Source organism: Anguilla anguilla, chromosome 9, assembly GCF_013347855.1.
Source record: "Anguilla anguilla isolate fAngAng1 chromosome 9, fAngAng1.pri, whole genome shotgun sequence".
NCBI classification, from domain to species: domain Eukaryota; kingdom Metazoa; phylum Chordata; class Actinopteri; order Anguilliformes; family Anguillidae; genus Anguilla; species Anguilla anguilla.
This window is the reverse complement of record NC_049209.1, coordinates 47,343,656-47,363,077: the sequence shown is the minus strand read 5'-3', so window position 1 is coordinate 47,363,077 and position 19,422 is coordinate 47,343,656. Positions and strand designations below refer to the sequence as shown.

The 19,422-nt window shown below is 51.1% G+C and overlaps 1 protein-coding gene across 1 annotated transcript in view; it reads left to right on the top strand.

The window, feature by feature from the left end:
* nectin1a (nectin cell adhesion molecule 1a) overlaps positions 1-19,422 on the top strand; it is a 100,802-nt gene that overhangs the window by 62,304 nt on the left and 19,076 nt on the right. The window contains exons 2-4 of the mRNA XM_035434487.1: positions 13,306-13,677; positions 16,418-16,717; positions 17,550-17,667. Coding sequence (XP_035290378.1) covers positions 13,306-13,677; positions 16,418-16,717; positions 17,550-17,667 — 790 coding nt within the window. The remainder of the gene's footprint in view (positions 1-13,305; positions 13,678-16,417; positions 16,718-17,549; positions 17,668-19,422) is intronic.

Sequence of the window (19,422 nt, the reverse complement as noted above, 5' to 3'; positions counted from 1 at the left end):
CTGCATTCACTGTGCTCCTCCAGAACCAGACCTGTATGTGGCTTTGACACAAAGTGCGCAGGCTCCCAATCGAACAGCGGGGGTCGCTAGAGAGCGGTGAAACTCGGACATCTAAGCGACACATTTGTAATTGCATATTGTCCTGTGGAGCTACCGGCCACATGCAACACTGGCACGATCCAGATTCGATCCCAGACCGCAGGGCTCATCAATGCACCACAGTGTGGTGCCTTAGCCGAATGAGCCGCCCAGCTGACCGGTCTCCAGCTTTGTGATGTGTTGTACGCGTTATTATTGGTGCTTATTATTTGAGTTTGTTCATTATATTGGAGGGGGGGGGATTGGCAGCAGTGTCTGCATATTTCTGCAGGTAGTAGTTATGAGTTCTTAGCTATCTTCCTACATGACACTTCATTCCAGTTAAACTTTAAGATACTGAATGAGTGCATTCATCAATAAATAAACAAGTACCTTACCTTCTGGGCCTGGAGAAAAGCTGTCAGCGTAATTACTATTTGTATTGTTTTGATGCCGGATAGTGTAGTCCCTAGATCTGTTGTTGTCGGCGCTGTTGAAAGTTTGACTTTGAGTTTGAAAGTTTGTGTAGACGTCTTGTCTGCGAACATGGACTCGTTCTAAGGATTACTCTTGTCGTATTGACGTGCTGAAGCATAGGCCCAGCAATGACCTGTGTTCACATGAAATAGCATAACATCAACTAGCATCCGCCTTCCGTTCCAAAAAAACAACAGAGAATTTCAGACGCGTTTTATCAAAGTCGATTCCATCGTGCTACCCTCCTGAAACGTCAGGTAGCGAGCGAACGAAACAGCGGATGAGCAGGCGCGAATTCAGGCGGGGCGCGGCGGGGTACAGCTCGGGGCCCGAAATCCTCGTGCAGATTCGTCCCGAGCCGCTCCTTCCGCGGATCAACGCTTCGCGCACGCTTCCGTTCTTGTCACTGACGGCACGGTGTTTCATTTTTCGCCGAGTGATCTCGCCGTTTTTTTTTGTTTTTTTTTCTCGTCGAGGCAGACAGGCATCCGGCGGTGAGACACGCCGGTCCGCGCGGAGTCCTCCAGGAGACGAGCGCGTTCGCTCGCAGACAGACGTGCCGGCGACGATTTCTCCCGTTTGTTGCCGAACAGCGGCCGCTGAAAAAAAAAAAATACCTCGCCTTCAGTTTCCCGAACGGCGTTAAATCCCACGGATCGACTCCCTTTTCCTTTCCGCGCGCAGCGACGGCCGCGAGGTCTGACGGAGATGATAAATGATAAGCAGGGGCAATCCCCAAGCAGGGGCCCACGTTCGCTCCACTTTTAACTTGTCTTTAAATTTGAGTCGTGGATGCAATCGCATGCGAAACGGTCACACAGGCCGATAAAGCCATGATAAAGGATTGGTGTAAGAAAGCAAATGGTCGAGGTTTTCATGTGCAAAAAATGAATCCCATCTCTGAATGAATCTGAGGATCCAAATTAGTATTGGGGAGATAGATAGATAGGTAGAATTGCCTAAGAGGGTGAGGTTTGTATTAATCACGGCCTCTGTTTAGCTTTCTTCTGTTTTTTCCCCCTGAGGTTGCTCCAACGTCAGATTCATTTTATATCTGTTTACTTCCCAGAGCGTCTCTTGTCAGCGCGCGGTACATGAGTTACGGAAACATCAGAGAAAAGCTTTTGGTGACTCTCCTTGCCCGTCCCGCTCAGCACAGTCAACAGTTTCCATCGCTGTCCCCCCCTGTCCCCCCCCCCCCGGCTTCGCGGTTTCCTTTTCGCATCTGTCCTCCAGATGCTCCACCGATCATCTGGAAGGCTATCACGCTATAAAAACATTTTAAACATTTTTTTTTTTCTTTTTAACTGTTGTAAGGGTCTTAAATTTGCTCCAGTGCCCTGCTTGCTTGTGTCAGAGCTGACTGTAGTACCGGAGGAGGTCACCCCGGTATTACTCAACGAGAAGGTTCCTCTTCAAGGTCATCGCGTCCGTCTCTGTTTTGACTCCCCTCCGCTTCCTCGCTGAGTCATCAACCGACGAAATAGACTCAGCGCGAGTCTCGATTTCTCCTGCTGTAACGATGGGCCTTTAAAATATGTTATTGATTCCTTTTTTTTCCTCCTTTCTCATGAAATCATATCTCTAATATGACTTTTTCACAGTTATCTGCTATGGCAGAGCTTCTATTCTTAGGGGGTTTTAAAGGACTCCAAGCGACAGCAGGATGATAAAAGAAAATGTAAGGAAGACTTACGGATTCCAGTATTTTTAGCGAGCAACAACAGGGGGCTGGAAGGTTCCCCTTGGGGGAAGATGGAAGTTTTTGGAACTATTATTAAGGATTTTGCATGGTAGAATCGGATTGGACGTATCACAGTTTGGAGGAATCCTTGCTTTTAGCTCACGCTCGGCATAACTCAGATTTTGCCCGCCGTGGTTTGCGCCGTTGAGGACGTTTCATCTGTGCAGAATGGGGGCCCGTTAGTCCCAGAATCTTCCGGAACTCGCGGAAGTGTTACAGCAAGCAGGGCTGAGCTTTGTCTGAGGCCGCACGTTCACCGTGGAACGGTGCGGTCGAATCTGCCTCAGACTTACCCCCCCTTAAGCCGCAATTGAATATTCCGCTGGCTTGCCTGTTAATGGGGCTCGTTTCAGTAATGGTTCGGTTTTGATTGCGTGCAGTGTCTATATCAGCCCGGTCTGTGCACGTTGTATGTTTGAGCCCCAAACCTCATTATTGGACACATGCAATGAAAAAACACGGCCTGCAAATTCATAACGATAACCAATTCCACTTTCTTTTTTTTTAAAGAAAATGAGTTTCTGAACGTCTTTTATGTAAAGGCAAGCCCTTGGGAAAAGGGGAGTCTCAGAGGGAGAGGAAGGGTTTAGCCGAAAGAAAGAAAGAAATAAATAAATAAAAATAAGCTGATGTTTAAAGCCAAACTCAGCGGGGCCTCGCTTACAGCGCCCTCATAAAGTATCGATTCCCTCTCTTCGCCTCAGTCTCCCCGTCCTTTTTTTTTTCTCTTTATGTCCTTGACTGTGATGGACGTCTCGTCGGTGGAAACGTGCGCGCGAATCCGTCGCGCCGTCTTTTTATAAGCTTGTTTATAGGTCACTTTGAGTTAATCTGTCCAAAGCTTTGGTTCAGAGAGGCTTCTTGGATGATTCTTTGCATAAAAAGAGAAAATCAATAATGAAGTAAAAAAAAAAAAAAAAAGAGAACTCAAACAGCCTGTGGGTGCATCGACTCCTTAACAATGTCATCTTTGTAGCTTACATAGTTCATGCTGCAAAACATATCTGATTGCAGTGTGAGCTAGAAAGGCCTTAGGATGTATATAACTCTGAAATTAAGCGCTGCCTTAATTAATCGTGCTTCTGTTATATCTGGGTATCTGTAAGTGGTGCTTCTGGTACCTGCGAACGATGTATTCGGTAGGCTATAAATAGCGTGTCTGAGCGCTGAGCGGTTACCTCGGCAGAAAAGGAGTTTAGTTAGGCGGTGAAATTGCATGACTCAGGTGGATAGGTGGCTCAGTGAGATTTTTTTTTTATGTGGGGTCAGATATGAAGCAATGGCACGGTCTCCATGGCAACCCTAAACAGTTCAGCCGGATCGCGCGGCGCTAGCGGCCGCGCGCCCCTCGCCGATGACTCCCGGCCGGCCCCGGTGCGGACAAGAGCGTCTGAGCGCAAGTCGTATTTATTCTTTTTTCGGCGTTGACGTAACCAAGCTGCTTGAAATTGATCACGCTTCGGAGCGGACCGCACCGGCGCCTCGGACGAAGCCCGCAAGGACGATCGCACGATCGCTAAAGGGGAAGAAAAGTCCCGGGAAAAAAGGGCTATAAATCGACCGCGGAGAGCGGTTTCAAGTTTAGCCGCCGTCGTCCGCTCGCGCGAGGGGACATGCCGCGCTCGCTCTGTTCCGCTCCCTCGCCTGCCCTCCGAAAATTCTCAGAGCGCCGTGCAACGACTAATCTCCCGTTTCAGACGAAATCCACAGTGACAGGGGTTAGGATTTGTCATGCACAGCCACTCGCCCCTTATTTTATTTCCCCTTCCTCTATTTTTTTGCCGTGCCTCGTGCTCAAAGGCTTTGGTAGGCCTCTTCCAGATGTGCTACAGGCCTGGAGCTAGGCTCTCTCTCTCTCTGTCTCTCTCTCTCTCTCTCTCTCTCTCTCTCTCTCTCTCTGCTGTGAGGGGCGACCGCTATATTCTCACTATATTAGCTCCAGGGAGCAGAGCTGGAGATGATGTCCTCGTGTAGCCGGGGCCGAATCCCGGACTTTCAATATCCTGAGTGCTGTAATCTGCTCGCTCCCGCGGCTAGCCCTCTGAGCGTTAGCCTGTCACAGAACGCGGCACGACAACCCCCCCTCTAACCCCCCCCCCCCCAGGCTGTCCTAACACCCTCAAAATCCAGGCCTGGCCATCGCCTGTAATCTATCATGGAACTCTCTCGAAATGCAACACAATGACATATAACCTTCCTCTCAATTATATATATGTTTTATTTTTTATTTTATTTTATGCTGACAGGAAGTGCTGTCTTCGTGCATTCAGTTGCGTTGGAACAGCGTTTACCGAACGACAGTATCTATTTGCAGGGATTAAACGGTGTTGTTTTTCAGTCTGCCCTTCCTGTGTTCCTGGAGGATTAATTTTTTTTATTGGGGTGGGGGGGAGGGGGGGGGGGTCATTATTAAAATGAGTTGCGGAATCCCTGTTTTCCTCAGTGTGTGTTTACCTCTTTTCCTCTGGCCAATCCACAGGGACTGCACGCTCTCTGTCTCATGCACACACACGCACACACAGGTGCACACAAACACGTGTACGCACACACACACGCACGCACACATACAGACCCACACACACACTTGTGTGCACACTAAAATGTCCAGTGTTACATCAACTCTTAACAGTGTACATGCAGTATGAGTCTAATGGGGACCCTGTGTACTCTGTAAAAGCCTATTTAACGTATGTGCATGCGTGTCTTGTCTTGCTGTAATGCGATGCATAAACATGTCACAGGCAGTGTTCTGTTCTTGGCACACACAGTACAGCCATTTACATATAACACTGTAGGCCGGGCTCCATGTTCTCTGTCATCTCCCCCGTTCGCTTCTGACATCCTTCTCCAGCACAGTGCTTTCATTCATCATACAGCCTTCACTCGCGTCGGACAGTTCCAGCGCGTGTGGTGGACTGGCCAATCAGCAAGCGCGCATTAGGCGATGACTCATCATTTGGCTCTAGTATTTTGCTGTTAACTGCAAACGGCTGGCTTCTACGCGACCACGCTCTCCCCTTTCTAATGATTGACAGGCTCTGAGGACTGCGGTCTGTTTTCAAACTCCGTGGTTTCGCTGCTTCGTGCCAGGTGACCTCCGTTATCTGGTATCAGGAGTGAGGTCATACGAATGACATCACAGCACTTACCGCACGACCGAAACCGCTCGACCTGTTTGTCCTCGTTTCAAGTTTTTTATTTTTTTTAATTTTTTGACATTTTCTGGGACGGGGGAAAGACACCGGGATCCTGGAGTTGAAACTCGCTTTGATTCCCGTTAAACTACGTCAGTTAAACTTGACCCACAGCATTGTGTGAGTCTGCATGCCTCCTCCGTCAGGATATCTGATGAAAACCAGGCTGGTCAAAAACAAAAGGTTTTTAATAATAGAGTAACCTGTGTTATTTGAGTTGTTTTTTTTTTTTTCCATGACGGCAGGATTGGTTTCAAGGTAGCACCTCGTATTTTTCCCCCCGCATAGCCCTCTCTGAGGCTCGGGCCGGGTCATTTCAGATCACCGCTGAGCCGTTACCGATGATGTATTAGCGCACGCTACGCCAGGCTGTTTTTTCTTCGTTTTGTTTCGTACTCCACGCTGACGGGCGAAGTCGGCGTGCGTCACCGCGCGAGCGATTAATAACCGCATTTCGGGGGCAACCCCGGGGGGGGGGGGGGGGTCACAGCCGCGTGGCGAACTTCAGAAACCGCGGGGGGGGGGGCACGAACAGAGCCCGCCACCCTTCGCTAATTAATGGCAGGCAGATATACGCCACAGTGCCATCCGACGGAGAAGGTGAGGGGAACCGCGGGCTGCCGGAGGCACTGCCTGTTCCCTAAAAAAATTTTTCGGTGAGTCAGCGAGTTTTATGGGAAAAGGAGAGAGAATTTTTTTGCTGCGTGCGGTGTTGCAGTGAAGCAGTTCATAAACAGAAGTTTCTTTTTTTTTTCTTCTTCTTTTCGCTGGCGGGAATCCTGGGATTCTACGGCTTGACACCGCGGGCCGCGGCCTCGGCCGCTCCTAATCTGCGCCGCTCATCTGAGCAAACAGACGATAAATACCGATTGAAACGAGACAAACGAAACCGCGGCATTTGCCTGAGGGATAAAGGGCACCGGTCGAGAAAATGAATATTGTAATTTAATATGATCCAGCTCCGACCCACGCGAAAGAGAGACACGTGCTGGCGTCCCGTGTCCGCGCGGGTGAACTCTGACCTCCTACGATAATCCCCAATACACTTCCAGAGAGGAGAGTAGATAAAGCTCCCTTTTTTTTCTGTGAGTGGGAATGTGTTTTGTTTCAGTAGAGCCGGCCGTGCTGAAAACGGTGACCCCCGCTTTCTGATACGGTGAACCGCTGGCCGCTTTTGGGGATATTAATCAGCCGACTGGCGGACTGTCCGCGGTCCTGGCCCACTGTCGCGGCCGGGGGAAGCGGAAAACCGTTTAAATTTGGGAGGACGGGCGGGAGGGTCAGTCCCTGTTTCGGTCTCTCTTTGAGCAATGTACTAAGCTCAGTCTATCATTTGGCTCATTGCTCCCCCCATCATCGACCGACCCCCCCCCACCACTCCTCCCACTGCCGTTGACAGAGCCAGAAGCTTCTTTTTTTTTCTTTTTGAATGCTTTTAAACTCTTTCCATGCCAGTTAAACAAGAAATTCTCTTTCCCTGAAAATCTTCTGTGAAACACAGTTATTAACTAACCAAAACTTGAAAGAAGAACTTTGTTCCAAATACATATGAGAGAGGATTTTTGTTTTTTCGATCTGCTGGAACAGGCACCCCTCAAAGGCAAAGTGCTTTGAGTAAAGTATGTGACCTGGGTCTGATGTCATTAGCGCGGTCAGATAAGGGGTGATGGGGAATATTAACCTGCTTGGAAGCCCTGCAGCGCTCATTTAAACGGCTTAGGCCAGTGGTCTCCAACCCTGGTCCTGGAGAGCTACAGGGTCTGCTGGTTTTCATGGTGACTCTGCACTTCATGAATCAATTAGAGCAGTTGATTACACAGTTAACTCAACTCACCTGGTGTCTTGGGTCTCAATTGGGTGCTGATTTTAAGGTGACAACAAAAACCAGCAGACCCTGTAGCTCTCCAGGACCAGGATCGGAGACCCACTGGCTCAGGCTAACGAGTGGCGTGGGGTTTCACTGAAACCCGCACGCAGTAGGTCCACTGCCCGAGAGGAAGGAGAAGCACTGCACCGCAGTCGTTTTAATGAGTTTACCGCACGCCCACAGCGGCGGAATGCGCGGGAGAGCCGAAGATCCTGGCGGCCCCCGTCAGACGGCACCGTCCTCGTTTGTCCTCCGCAGACTCGGCCGCGAGCCCCTTTTTTCTTTTTTTTTTCCCTTTCGTTTTTCTTCTTCTTCTCCTGTTTTCTGTAGCGGGGAGCCGGAGGACTTGAAAACCAATAGCCGGAATACTCCCGGAGGACGAGTTCGCGCGTCCCGGCCGCCGCAACGAACGCCGGGCTCAGCCAGCGAGGCGGCCCCTTTTTTTTCCGGAGGGCCTCGGGTTCGAGACGGGCCGAGGAAAGCCCAATCGCGCGTAACGAGTCACCGGAGACGGGGGCGGCCATGTTTGGCAGCGGCATCCCGCGGGCTCGTGATTACAGGGCAGATGTTGCGGTAATAGGCCACCGAGGGCAAATATTCTCCTCTCAAAGCAAAGAGTATTTATTTATTTATTTATTTTTTACAGGAAGCTCAACCTTATATCTGCCGGATGAAAAAATCGAAAGGCTTATCGTCTTAATCACGTCGTTCGCGTTAGCTGGACGAGGTATTAGCTGATATTTCCCGGCAAGGTCTGCCCCAGGCTCGTTAGCCCGCTGAAGGCATCTGGACCTCGGCTTGTTCTGCGGGCTTTTCTGGTGCCCGGCCCGAAACGTTCACGGGCTGCTCCAGCGGCAATCGCTAACGCTAACCTTTAATTCCGCCCCCCACCCCCAACCTATCTGCCGTGTAAAGAAACGAGCGCGAACCGAGAGGTGTGAACTAGCCCGCGGTTCTGAGGTAAATGAGCGGTGATTGATGAGAAGGAAAAACGCTCCACGCCTAAGCCTCCGGTCGAAAGGATGCGCAGGTTCGAATGGAGGGACGGGGGGGGGGGGGGGCTCGGCTCTCTTTAATATTCTCCCTCACCGCTCAAGGTCCTTTTCGTCCTCCTCCGGAGGAGTCCTCACAAGTCCTGTCTGCAGTCGTGTTGTGTGTAAAGGGAGCAAGACGTCCTGCGGTGGGAGAGTGTCACATCTCAGAGTGAAGCCGGGTCGCACGGTAGTCCTGACTCGTCCGCCAAGTTTAGATCACTAAAATCTCCCGCCATCTTAAACAAACCACTGTGTCATTCTTGAACAGAGATGAAAGATGCTGTATACTGTAAATACAGCATAAATGTCCATTAATGATTGATTTCATTACTACCCCTGGGCCAGGGCACCTTTTGACTTCTGTCTAGTTGCCCTGTGAGACTCAGGGGGTGCCAAACTCTGGCAAGGCTGGGGGGGAGGGGATTGGGGGGCCAGGTCTGGAACCAGACTATAGAGGAGGTTAGTCTTTCGTCTCATTTCCTCTCCTTCCCGACCAAATTAAGAACATACTCCGTACACCCCCCCTCTTCCGCCGGCCACTAGATGTGAATGAATGAGCCTTCCCCAGGGGGTCCTCCTCCCCCAGCATTAAGGGCCATACCCTCCGCCCCCCCCCCCCCCCCCCTGTTCCGCCCCTCTACACCATAAGCACTGATTACCCCCCCCCCCCCAAAAACTCTCCAAGGAACCACCGAGGCAGACGCAGAGCACGCAGAGGAGAGGGTTCAGTAATTAGAGCCCCCCCCCTTCTGTGACTCTTCTGTGTGGGCCGCTGTTTATTTTCAGATACAGGGCTCCACGTGCACACGGAGGGGGGTGTGGGGGGGGGGAGTAGGGGGAGTTGGCTGGAGAAGTTCTGCAGCTCTCATTGTTTCTGCAGCTCTGCGCTCCGCTGCTGCTGGAGTTTATTCTGGGCTGCACGCTCTCAGCACTACAGCACACTGCAGCTCTTCTGTAGCTATCAGCACTGCCACAGGTGAGCTCATGAAGCGCAGGGTTGCATTCTGAGCTGAAATAGCGCAGGTCTGCGTCTGCTGCTCCCAGTGCTGATAAGCTCTCCCTTAAGCCCACACATGAACACATGGACACGCACATCACGCTCACACCTGCACACACATACAAACACGCACACACGCACATACATACACACACCATGCACACAGGCACATCATGCTCACACATGCACGCACACACACTCACACACACGCACATACACACACACACCATGCACACACGCACATACACACACACGCACATCATGCTCACACATGCACATACGCGCACATGCGCACACACACACACACACACACACACACTCACTCACACTCACACATGCACACACACGCACACACACATGCACTCACACACACACACTCATACACACACACACACTCGCACGTACGCACACACACACACACACACAGACAAGCCTTCCTCTGGCGCAGAGACGTTGGTGTTTCCCCGAGGCGAATGTTAATCGCTCCCTTAAGCCTCCGTATGAACACATTAACATGCACACACACACACACACACACACACACACACACACCTCCCGCCGGCGCAGGGAGAGACGTCGGCGTGTTTTTCCCCGAGGCGGAGCAGACGCACCTCGCCGGCTCCCGTCTGATCGAGTCGATCCGTCTGTCACTCAGCGATCCCAGAAATAACCGCTCCGCCCCGGCACGCTGCCGCAGACCCCGGGCGGCTAGCGCGGTCAGAGGAGGGAGGGCTTCGTCAGGCCCGTCCCAGAGATCGATTTAAACGCGTCCCGAATCCCCTCCGCCGGAAAAGCAGGTGTTCGTTACAAACGCGGACCTGGAATGCGTTTTAGAGACACGTCGCTGTAGAAGAGGAGGATTGTGGGAGGGAAATAAACTGCAGTGTGTCCCCTTAACTGACAAGTAAATGGAAATGTTGTAGGTTTGTAACGTGTGAAAGACTTCATGGGCACCAGACAGCCTTTTCGACTTCGCACGGTGAAGTGTTCAATGTGCTTTGAATTGTCACACTGGAAACCACGCTCCTGCACCTGAGCCTCTTACCCAGACTATGCAATGCATTTTACTGTGGAAGGGTTTCCAAATCCACTCACACACACACAAATGTACATGTATGTGAACCCTCACACGCAGGCGCGCACATACATACACACACATACACATGCATGTATACACACACACACACACATACACATGCATGTATACACCCACTCACACATACACATGCATGTATACACACACACTCACACACATTTACACACATAACGCATGCGCACACACACACATACACACGCATGTATACACACACGTGCACACATGCACACACAGATACACACACACACAAACACACGCACACATGTAAACACACGCACACACACACACACGGCAAGCTGTACACACACGGGCCCCTCAGTCGAGTTGTACACCTCACTCACGTACGCTATCATCTCCGCGCGCGGTTTAGGCTAGCCGGCTAAAGGGACACGCTCCGTATAGACGGTCAGTGTCCTCGTGAACCTGCCTCTCTCAAATCCCCCCCTATTTTTAGAGCACTACCCGTAAGCCTAATCCCAGTGTAAACTAGGTAGTTGTGCTAAGCAGTCTGCTCCTCTGGATTTTGCCAAGGCCTAATCCTATCACCGAGCAGAGCTCACCACAGATCCACAGAGGAGGAGATAACAGCCCGTCCGCTTTGCGACAAAAACACGAACGCGGTGGCACGTCGACTAACAGCGAACACGCGAAAGTGGAGAGCGACCGGGGTCACCAGTAATCCTTTAGTTTGGTTTTATTTTATTTTGTGTTGTTTAGTATCTTTCTGGCTGTCCAGACACTGGACAGCCAGACATCTTAGCGGCGCGGTTTCGTTAGCACGGCACTAGCTCCTTAGCTTGTTCGGATAGCGTAGCGCCGACGTGTAGCTGGAGGCCCTCCACGAAGCTCCGCCCCCGCAGCCTTTTTCTGTGGGAACTGGCTCCCGGGCACTTCCTGTGGCTTGAGCGGGACACATACAGCCAGATAAATGCCTTACTATTCCTCTCCCAGGGGAATGCGGCGCTCACTCAGAAGAGCGTAAACAAGGGCGGGGCATAGGAAGAGTCATCTCTCTTAATCGGCTCATTTGTGTATCCCTTCATGAGAGGAGGGGGGCTCGGCTGGGGGTGTGTCCGCCCAGCGCAAGGGGACCAACCCCTGTGGGTCTTGGGGACGTCTGTGCCGGGGGCGGGGCTGGGAGATTGGGGCGATAAGGGGCGGGCCGCGACTCGAGGGCGCGGACGATCTGTTAAAAAAACCCACGTGGGCGGGTCGGGACGGATGGCTGATCGGCCAATGGGACGTCGGGGCGATGGAGAAAGATAACAGAGGAAAGCGGTGGGAATGAATGGACAGCGTGCTGACCTGGGGGGGTGGGGGTGTGTGTGTGGGGGGGGGGGGGGGGGGGGGTGGCTATGGCCTTTTATTCAGCTACAGTGTGAGCTGGAGGCAGCAAAGAATCTGCCCATAATAATGTCTTGTGCTTTCCAGTATTTCGTGCAGTAATGTCTACTTTGTGAGTACCCATGGAAACCCCTCATACACGCATGCATGCATGCATGCATACATACATAAACAGACAGACAGATTTAAAATGATAGATTATTTAAATAAACATGCTTTATTCAGTAGTCCAACCATAACATTCAGTTGCCAAACAACAAGTATTAAAATTCAACAGAATGAATGGAGGGGATAAAGTAATAAATATAACCATAAAATAATAATCTCTAACATTTCACTTTAATTTACCACATCCACATAGACAGATAGATAGATAGACGGGACACACAGACAGACAGACAGACACACACACACACACACACACACACCACCACCACGTTGACTGACTGACTACTTCCTGCGCGGCACGGCACATGGAAACAGTTGGGAGATGAGTAAGTGCTGTGGGCTAATTGACCAGCCTGCTGTGGGAACACTCAGCAGCCGCACGCTAGCGTGCTAACTGCTGCTAATGTGTCCGTCCTCACCGCGAACCCGCCTCTCCTGGTTCTGTGCTCTGTATAAACACACGGTGCCTGCACCCTGGCCGAACGGGAGAGACTCGTGGTAGTTAAGCTCAGGAAGGCCCTGCGCGCATTGGCTTGGAGTTCGGTGTACTTTACAGACCAGTGGTGCTCATCCACTGCATCAACATGCAAATGCTGAACCAGGTGAAGAGCGTTTTGTGTATTTAAACAGATTACCGCGCGTTATAGATCTTTTGTTGTACACAGGAATACACTATTAGTACAATGGCTTTCGATCCCTTTCCCCATTTCTTTCTTTGTTTTTTGTGGCCGTGTGTGTGTGTGTGTGTGTGTGTGGTTATATGTGTGTCTAAGTGTGAGTGTTTATGTATGTCTGGTACAGAAGAGAAAGTGTGTGGGTTGTGCCCATGTTTGTAGAGTACTTCCTATTCCAGACATTGACATGACCAGTTTTCTTTAACTGTCCACTCTAATGCAAGGGAATCACCGGACTGTATACACCAGGCCCTCTTGTGTACAGCTTATTGTTCCCCTCAAGATACTTTGATTCAAGTCATTCAAGTTATTATCGAACATCTCTGCACTCCAGTTCATCCATTGTGCCTTCATCCATTGTGCGCATCGTTTCCTGATAACTTGTCATGGGTGACGGGCAACCCTCCAGACCAATGGAATCCTAAGAGCGCAGATGAGAATTGGAAGATTCTAGAGAGTGCTTGGAACGGTTCTTTCTGTCGGTAGTCGTCTTAGCTATCTGCGTGGAATGTTCCGGATGAGCAGAACTAATATGCTCCAGACCGGCCCACTCCCATGTGACCACAGCAATGCGTGAGCACTCTGTTTCATGCCTTGACCTTTGACCTTTGACCTCCCCTTTTGTTGTGCAGGTGGCGGGGCGCAGACGGTGCAGATGGACGCCAGCAAGTGGGGCTTCGTGGGCTCGCAGGTGGAGCTCCGCTGCCTGTTCGTCAACAGCAACCCGCCGGTGAAGATCTCGCAGGTCACCTGGCAGAAGTTCCTCAACGGCAGCAAGCAGAACGTGGCCATCGCCAACCCCAGCCTGGGCGTGTCGGTGCTGCCGCCCTTCAAGGACCGCGTCAGCTTCAAGCAGCCGGCCGTGCGCCACCACACGCCCTCCCTGGAGGACACCACCATCACCTTCTCCAACCTGCGGCTCTCCGACGAGGCCGCCTACATCTGCGAGTACACCACCTTCCCCGCGGGCAACCGCGAGAACATGGTCAACCTGACCGTCTTGGGTAAGGCGGCCGCAAGCCAGCAAACCAGCAAGCCAGCAAACCAGCCCCCCTCATGGCTCAGCACAGTTACTGTCTGATTCATTCTGTTAAAGTTACACACACAGTCTCTCACACATGCTCTCACACATGCACACACACAGTCTCTCACTCTCTCACACATACACACACACACGTACCCACACTCTCTCTTGTATACTCACATACACACACATACACACATACTCACTCTCTCACATGCACACAAACACACACACACTCACTCTATCACATACTCTTACTCGCACACACACTTACAGAGTTTTTAAAAGTTAGAAAGGTAGCACAGAAGAGTAAGGGACTGAATTATCCGGTGTCGCTTGATTCGTTAAAAATGTTCTCTCAGCTCAGCTGACGCTGTAATTCGAGCAGTCAGTAAACTGGACTCGCCAAAAAATCATAAATGGGGCTCTGTGCCTGCGCCCTCGAGCAAAGCACTTAGCATGGATTGTTTCAGTACACATCCCCCCTGCGGAAGTGGATAATGCGCCGTGTGAAATCAGCTACTGTGGATAACGGGACCCGTTAAACAACAATAAAGCGGGGTGGCAATAAAAAAAAAACGTCCTTTCCGCGTGGACTGTGTCATTGCGGTTAAAATACATAATGCCCGCGCGTAAAATATTTACAGTGTTTCTCTCTCGCTCGCGCCATCGTTTCAGACGGCCCGTTGTTTTCCGAAGCGCCGCGGAGAGCTGGCCCGTCCGCCGAAGCGCTCCACCGCGGGGGGCGAAAACGGCGCGAATTAACCGCACCCCCCCCCCCCCCCACCCGTCCGTGCGGGCGTCGGGCCCCGAATGAAACCGAAATCGATAAATCCCCCTCCAATTTATTTTTCCCCGCGTATGATTCTTATCCGGCGAGCTCGTAATCCCTTTGTCTCGGACGGGGCGGGGGGGGGGGGGGGGCGCGCGCGCATCGGCATGGCAACTGACTTAAGAGGCAGATTACGGAAAGGTCGCGTGTCGCCTCTCGTTTGAGGTCTAATTAGAAACCGAGCCCCAGCGCGCTTCCGTCGCGGCTGCCGGCCAAAGTGCCGGCACTCGGGATAAGTGGGCCCCCCCCCCCCTCGCCGGGACCCCTTGTAAACCCCGAAGTGCGGCGTTGTGTCGGGAAGTCCTCGCACGCCCCAAAATCAGGTTCGCGAAATGTCAGACAGCACTCTGGGTAAGCGAATGTCACGAAGCCCTTTGCGAACAAGGCGCATCCTGTGTAATATCGTGCATTTTTTTTTTACACGCACAAAACAGGCCTACTTTATATGTGCAGATATGCGCTCAGTTAGAAGCTAATTAGCAAGCCACAAAGGACTGTGGTTGGATGAATTATGGGAAAATGGAAGCCAAATCACTTCTGGATCTTCGAAAACTGTTGGCCCCTGTTTATTTTGGATCCACTTAAAAAAAAAAAATAAACACATTTTTATCTAACTTGATGACAATTATCTTTTGTCCCCAGAATTAACCTTGTAATTTCATACAGTGTGCTCAAAATGTTTGACCACACTCTCATAAGGATCTAACTCGAGATTGGGGCGATTTTTTTTGTCCGTTTTTTTTTTTCTCACTTATTGGAAGAGGGTGTGGTAATTGATGATGATTAACCGATATGGAAGCCAGTTGCCCGACTCTTTTATCTAAATTCATGACCTGGGCATGTAGCAGCAGAAACCCAATGATCCATGCCAAGGAAATGCAGGGCTTTCCTCCTCTCCATTTATCTAGCAGCTGTGGGAAAGGTGACCTGATTATTTTTTAATTGAGTTTTATGCACATCGTAACAGTAACAGAATGATACAACAGAGTCACAACACAAGGAAATGCACACAGACATTGAATACGGCACAGTGGTACAGTGGATAGCACTGTCACGTCACAGAAGGTCTAGGGTTCGAACCTGTGTGTAGTTTGCATGTTCTCCCGTGTCCGAGTGGGTTTCCTGTGTGTACTTCAATTTCCTCCCACAATCCAAAGACATGCTGTTCGGGGAAATTGGGGGACCATTAACATGGGGTTGCTGTAAAAGAACATGCATGCTCAGTCAACCTACCTTCTATAAATAAAGGTTCATAAATAAATGAAACCACAATCAAAAACATGGCTGCTCTATCTGAAATCATACTTTGTCAATGTCCCTGGTCTCCACATCCCACCCCTGAAATCTCACTACAGCGCACATCTACAGCCAATGGCGTTCTGCCATTAGCATCAGCGCTTCTATGGTACCTCTTGCCGTTAACATCTGCTCGCGTCTATGACGCATTTCCTACCATTCAACATCAGCACATTTCTGTGGCATTTCCTGCTAACCAAATCGGCACATGTCTAAGGCACTGCCTACCATTCAACATCAGCACATTTCTATGGCATTTCCTGCTAACCAAATCGGCACATGTCTAAGGCACTGCCTACCATTCAACATCAGCACATTTCTGTGGCATTTCCTGCTAACCAAATCGGCACATGTCTAAGGCACTGCCTACCATTCAACATCAGCACATTTCTATGGCATTTCCTGCTAACCAAATCGGCACATGTCTAAGGCACTGCCTACCATTCAACATCAGCATGTTTCTGTGGCACTTCCTGCCATCAACATCAGCACGTGTCTATGGCACTTCCTGTCATCGACTTAAGCACATTTCTATAGCGCTTCCCTGTGTTGCATCGTGTAAACGACTCTTTCTTTTTCCCCGCCTCTCCAGCTCGACCGATGACCGTCATGACGCTGTCGGCGCCCACCATCGTGGCGCGCTCGTCGAACCGCAAGATGACGGTGGCCACGTGCCTCTCGGCCAACGGGAAGCCGCCGAGCCTGATCACCTGGGACACGCGGCTGAAGGGCGAGGCCAGCGTCCAGGAGACGCGCAACGACAACGGCACGGTGACGGTGCTCAGCAGCTACGTGGTGGTGCCCAGCCGCGCCGCGCACAAGCAGAAGCTCACCTGCATCGTCTCGTACCGCAACGAGAGGATCACCGACAGCGTCGTCCTCAACGTCCTGTGTAAGCGCCGCTCGAAAAACCTTCCGCTCGTTTCCGCCCCCGTCCCTTACCAGGGTTCGGTATCGAAAACCCAGTACCGCTATGGCACCGGTTCTCATACGACCGGCAACTACCGGTCCAAATTCGGTGCCGCCCACCTTCAATAGCTAGCGTTACACTCGCTCTGTCGGCTAAGTCAGTGACCGCAGGCACCGTTAGCCAGCTAGCTAATGTTAAACTTTGCCAAAATGGCAAAAGTGAAAAAGGTATGAATTACCTTAAGTATAAAGTGTCATTTAAACTATTATAAACAATGACTAAATTGTTCAATTTCTCTGCCTTTGCAATAAAAAAATATATTCTTTAATTTTATCATTTGCTCTTTATGTTAAGGAAGGTATTGGTTCTGGCACTGGCACCATTTTAAAAGTATCACTTTACTATCAGTATTGCCTAAATCTAAACGATCCCCACCCCTAATCTTTACACGGGCCCTATGAATAACTCAAAATGTGCCTTTGTCTTGCTTCTCACCCGTTCACAGAGCTGCGGTGCCCTCCGTGCCATATATGGTGGCACAGGAAATCCTGTTGCCGAGAGCAATTGAATATCAGCTCCGCGCGGTTATTGTTAGCGCTCACCTGCAATAACACGCCTGTGCAAATGCTAACTGTGTTCGGCCGCGCTCGCCTTGTTTCATTTCCACACATCCACAAAAGCAGGAACACGCGCGCCGTGGAGCCATTGTGTGCCTCTCGGCGAGGCTGTGGCGTGTCTGTCAGTGGCCTGCTTTGTGAGGACCGGGTCGGTGGGACCAGTGGCTCCCAGCTGACCCGGCGTCTCGCTTCCACAGACGAGCCGGAGGTGACGGTCGAGGGCTTCGACGGGAACTGGTACCTGAACCGCCAGGACGTGCTGCTCATCTGCAAGGCCGACGCCAACCCGCCCGTCACCGTGTACCAGTGGAAGCTGTAAGTCCTGTGTGTGTGTATTTGTCTGTGCGTGTGTGTGTGTGTCTGTCTGTCTGTCTGTGTGTGTGTGTGTGTGTGTGTGTGTGTATTTGTCTGTGCGTGTGTGTGTGTGTCTGTCTGTCTGTCTGTGTGTGTGTGTGTGTGTGTGTGTGTGTGTATTTGTCTGTGTGTGTGTGTGTGTGTGTGTGTGTGTGACTGTCTGTCTGTGTGTGTGTGCACATCCGTGTATGTGTCTGTCGGTCGGTTTGTCTGTGTGTGTGTGTGTGTGTGACTGTCCGTCTGTGTGTGTGTGTGTGTGTCTGTCTGTCTGTCGGTCTGTGTGTGTGTTTGTGAGTCTGTCTGTCTGTCTGTGTGTGTGTGTGTGTGTGTGTGTGTCTGTCTGTCTGTCTGTCTGTCTGTCTGTGTGTGTCTGTCTGTCTGTCTGTCTGTCTGTGTGTGTGTGTGCATCCGTGTATGTGTCTGTCGGTCTCTTTGTCTGTGTCTGTGTAAACATCAGTGAAACGTGACACTTTTGTGTAAGAAGTCTGTATTGACTATAGACTGGGGCTGAACACATTGTTATTCAATTTGTAGCCTGCATTTACTTAACTGTGCACAACCCAATAGTGATGTGTGTGTGTGTGTGCCTGTCTGTCTCCCAGTGTGTTTGTGTGTGTGTCTCATCCTGTGTATATGTGTATGGCACTAATGCATTCCAAAATAAGGCCAACTTTTCCAGCACACCTTTGAAGCCATTGAAGGTAAAATGATCAGTTCAATATCGGCTGCAGCCTCGCAGTCATCAGCAGGCCTGGCAGTGGAGCACGCGAGCACATCAGATGTGTGGAAAGTCCTATTGACGAGTGCCCAAGCACGCGTGCGGAAGAGGCAGGGTGGCGCCGCGTTCTGAATAGGAGAGGCGGATTTGGCAGCACGTAGCGCGCGAGCTAGCGCCTCCGGCAATGTTTTTGTCACACCGTAATCTCAGTCGCGTCGACGACGTCATCGCTGTTTCCTCTCTGTTATTCTTTTACCGATCCGCGCCGCCGTCCCCCGCGGCTCGGCCGCCGCGCGTTCGAACGTGCGTTTTCCCGCCGCAGCGGAGCTACCGCGAGGCCCGCGTCTCGAACCATCCGCTCGGCGGGACAAGAGAGGCGGTGTTTTTTTGTTTTTTCGGCAGAGCCGCCGGCAGCCCGCCGTTCAGCTCCGGGGAAAGTTTATCTCTCGCGCGCACGAGCTGCGCCGTTTAAATAAAGAAACGCCGCTGAGCTAAAAACGAGAGGAAATAACGCTGATGGTAGTCGCACCTGGCGCACGACCACCAGGTGCATCCCGCGTTTGGTTTTTTTCCCGTTCCTGGCGCCTGATTGGTCGCTTGCGTACCTGCGTGCCTGCCTGCCTGCGTGTGCTACAAGCCTTGTAGCGTGTGTATAATCCTTCGAGTTACGCTCAGTTGGTTTTTAGTGCCAATGAGTAAGCAAACGAAAAATGTTTTAAAAAGAATAAATTTTAAAAAACCCCAGAGAAGAGGAATGGCGTACGGAGGCGCCTGCAATTCCCCTTGAAATTGCACTGCACTGTGTAAGACTGAACCCGATGGGTGTGAAATATAGCACATCCCGGACGATCCCCTGGTGTTGGTCTGCTCCCAGCGCCACTGACCCTTTTGAAGAGCAGGTTTTTTGGAATGTTTTTTTTTCTAGTCGGTCAGTGTTCTAGAACACCGCTGCGTTCACCTACCAGTATTGATTGTGACATCAGCATTAGAATGTTCAG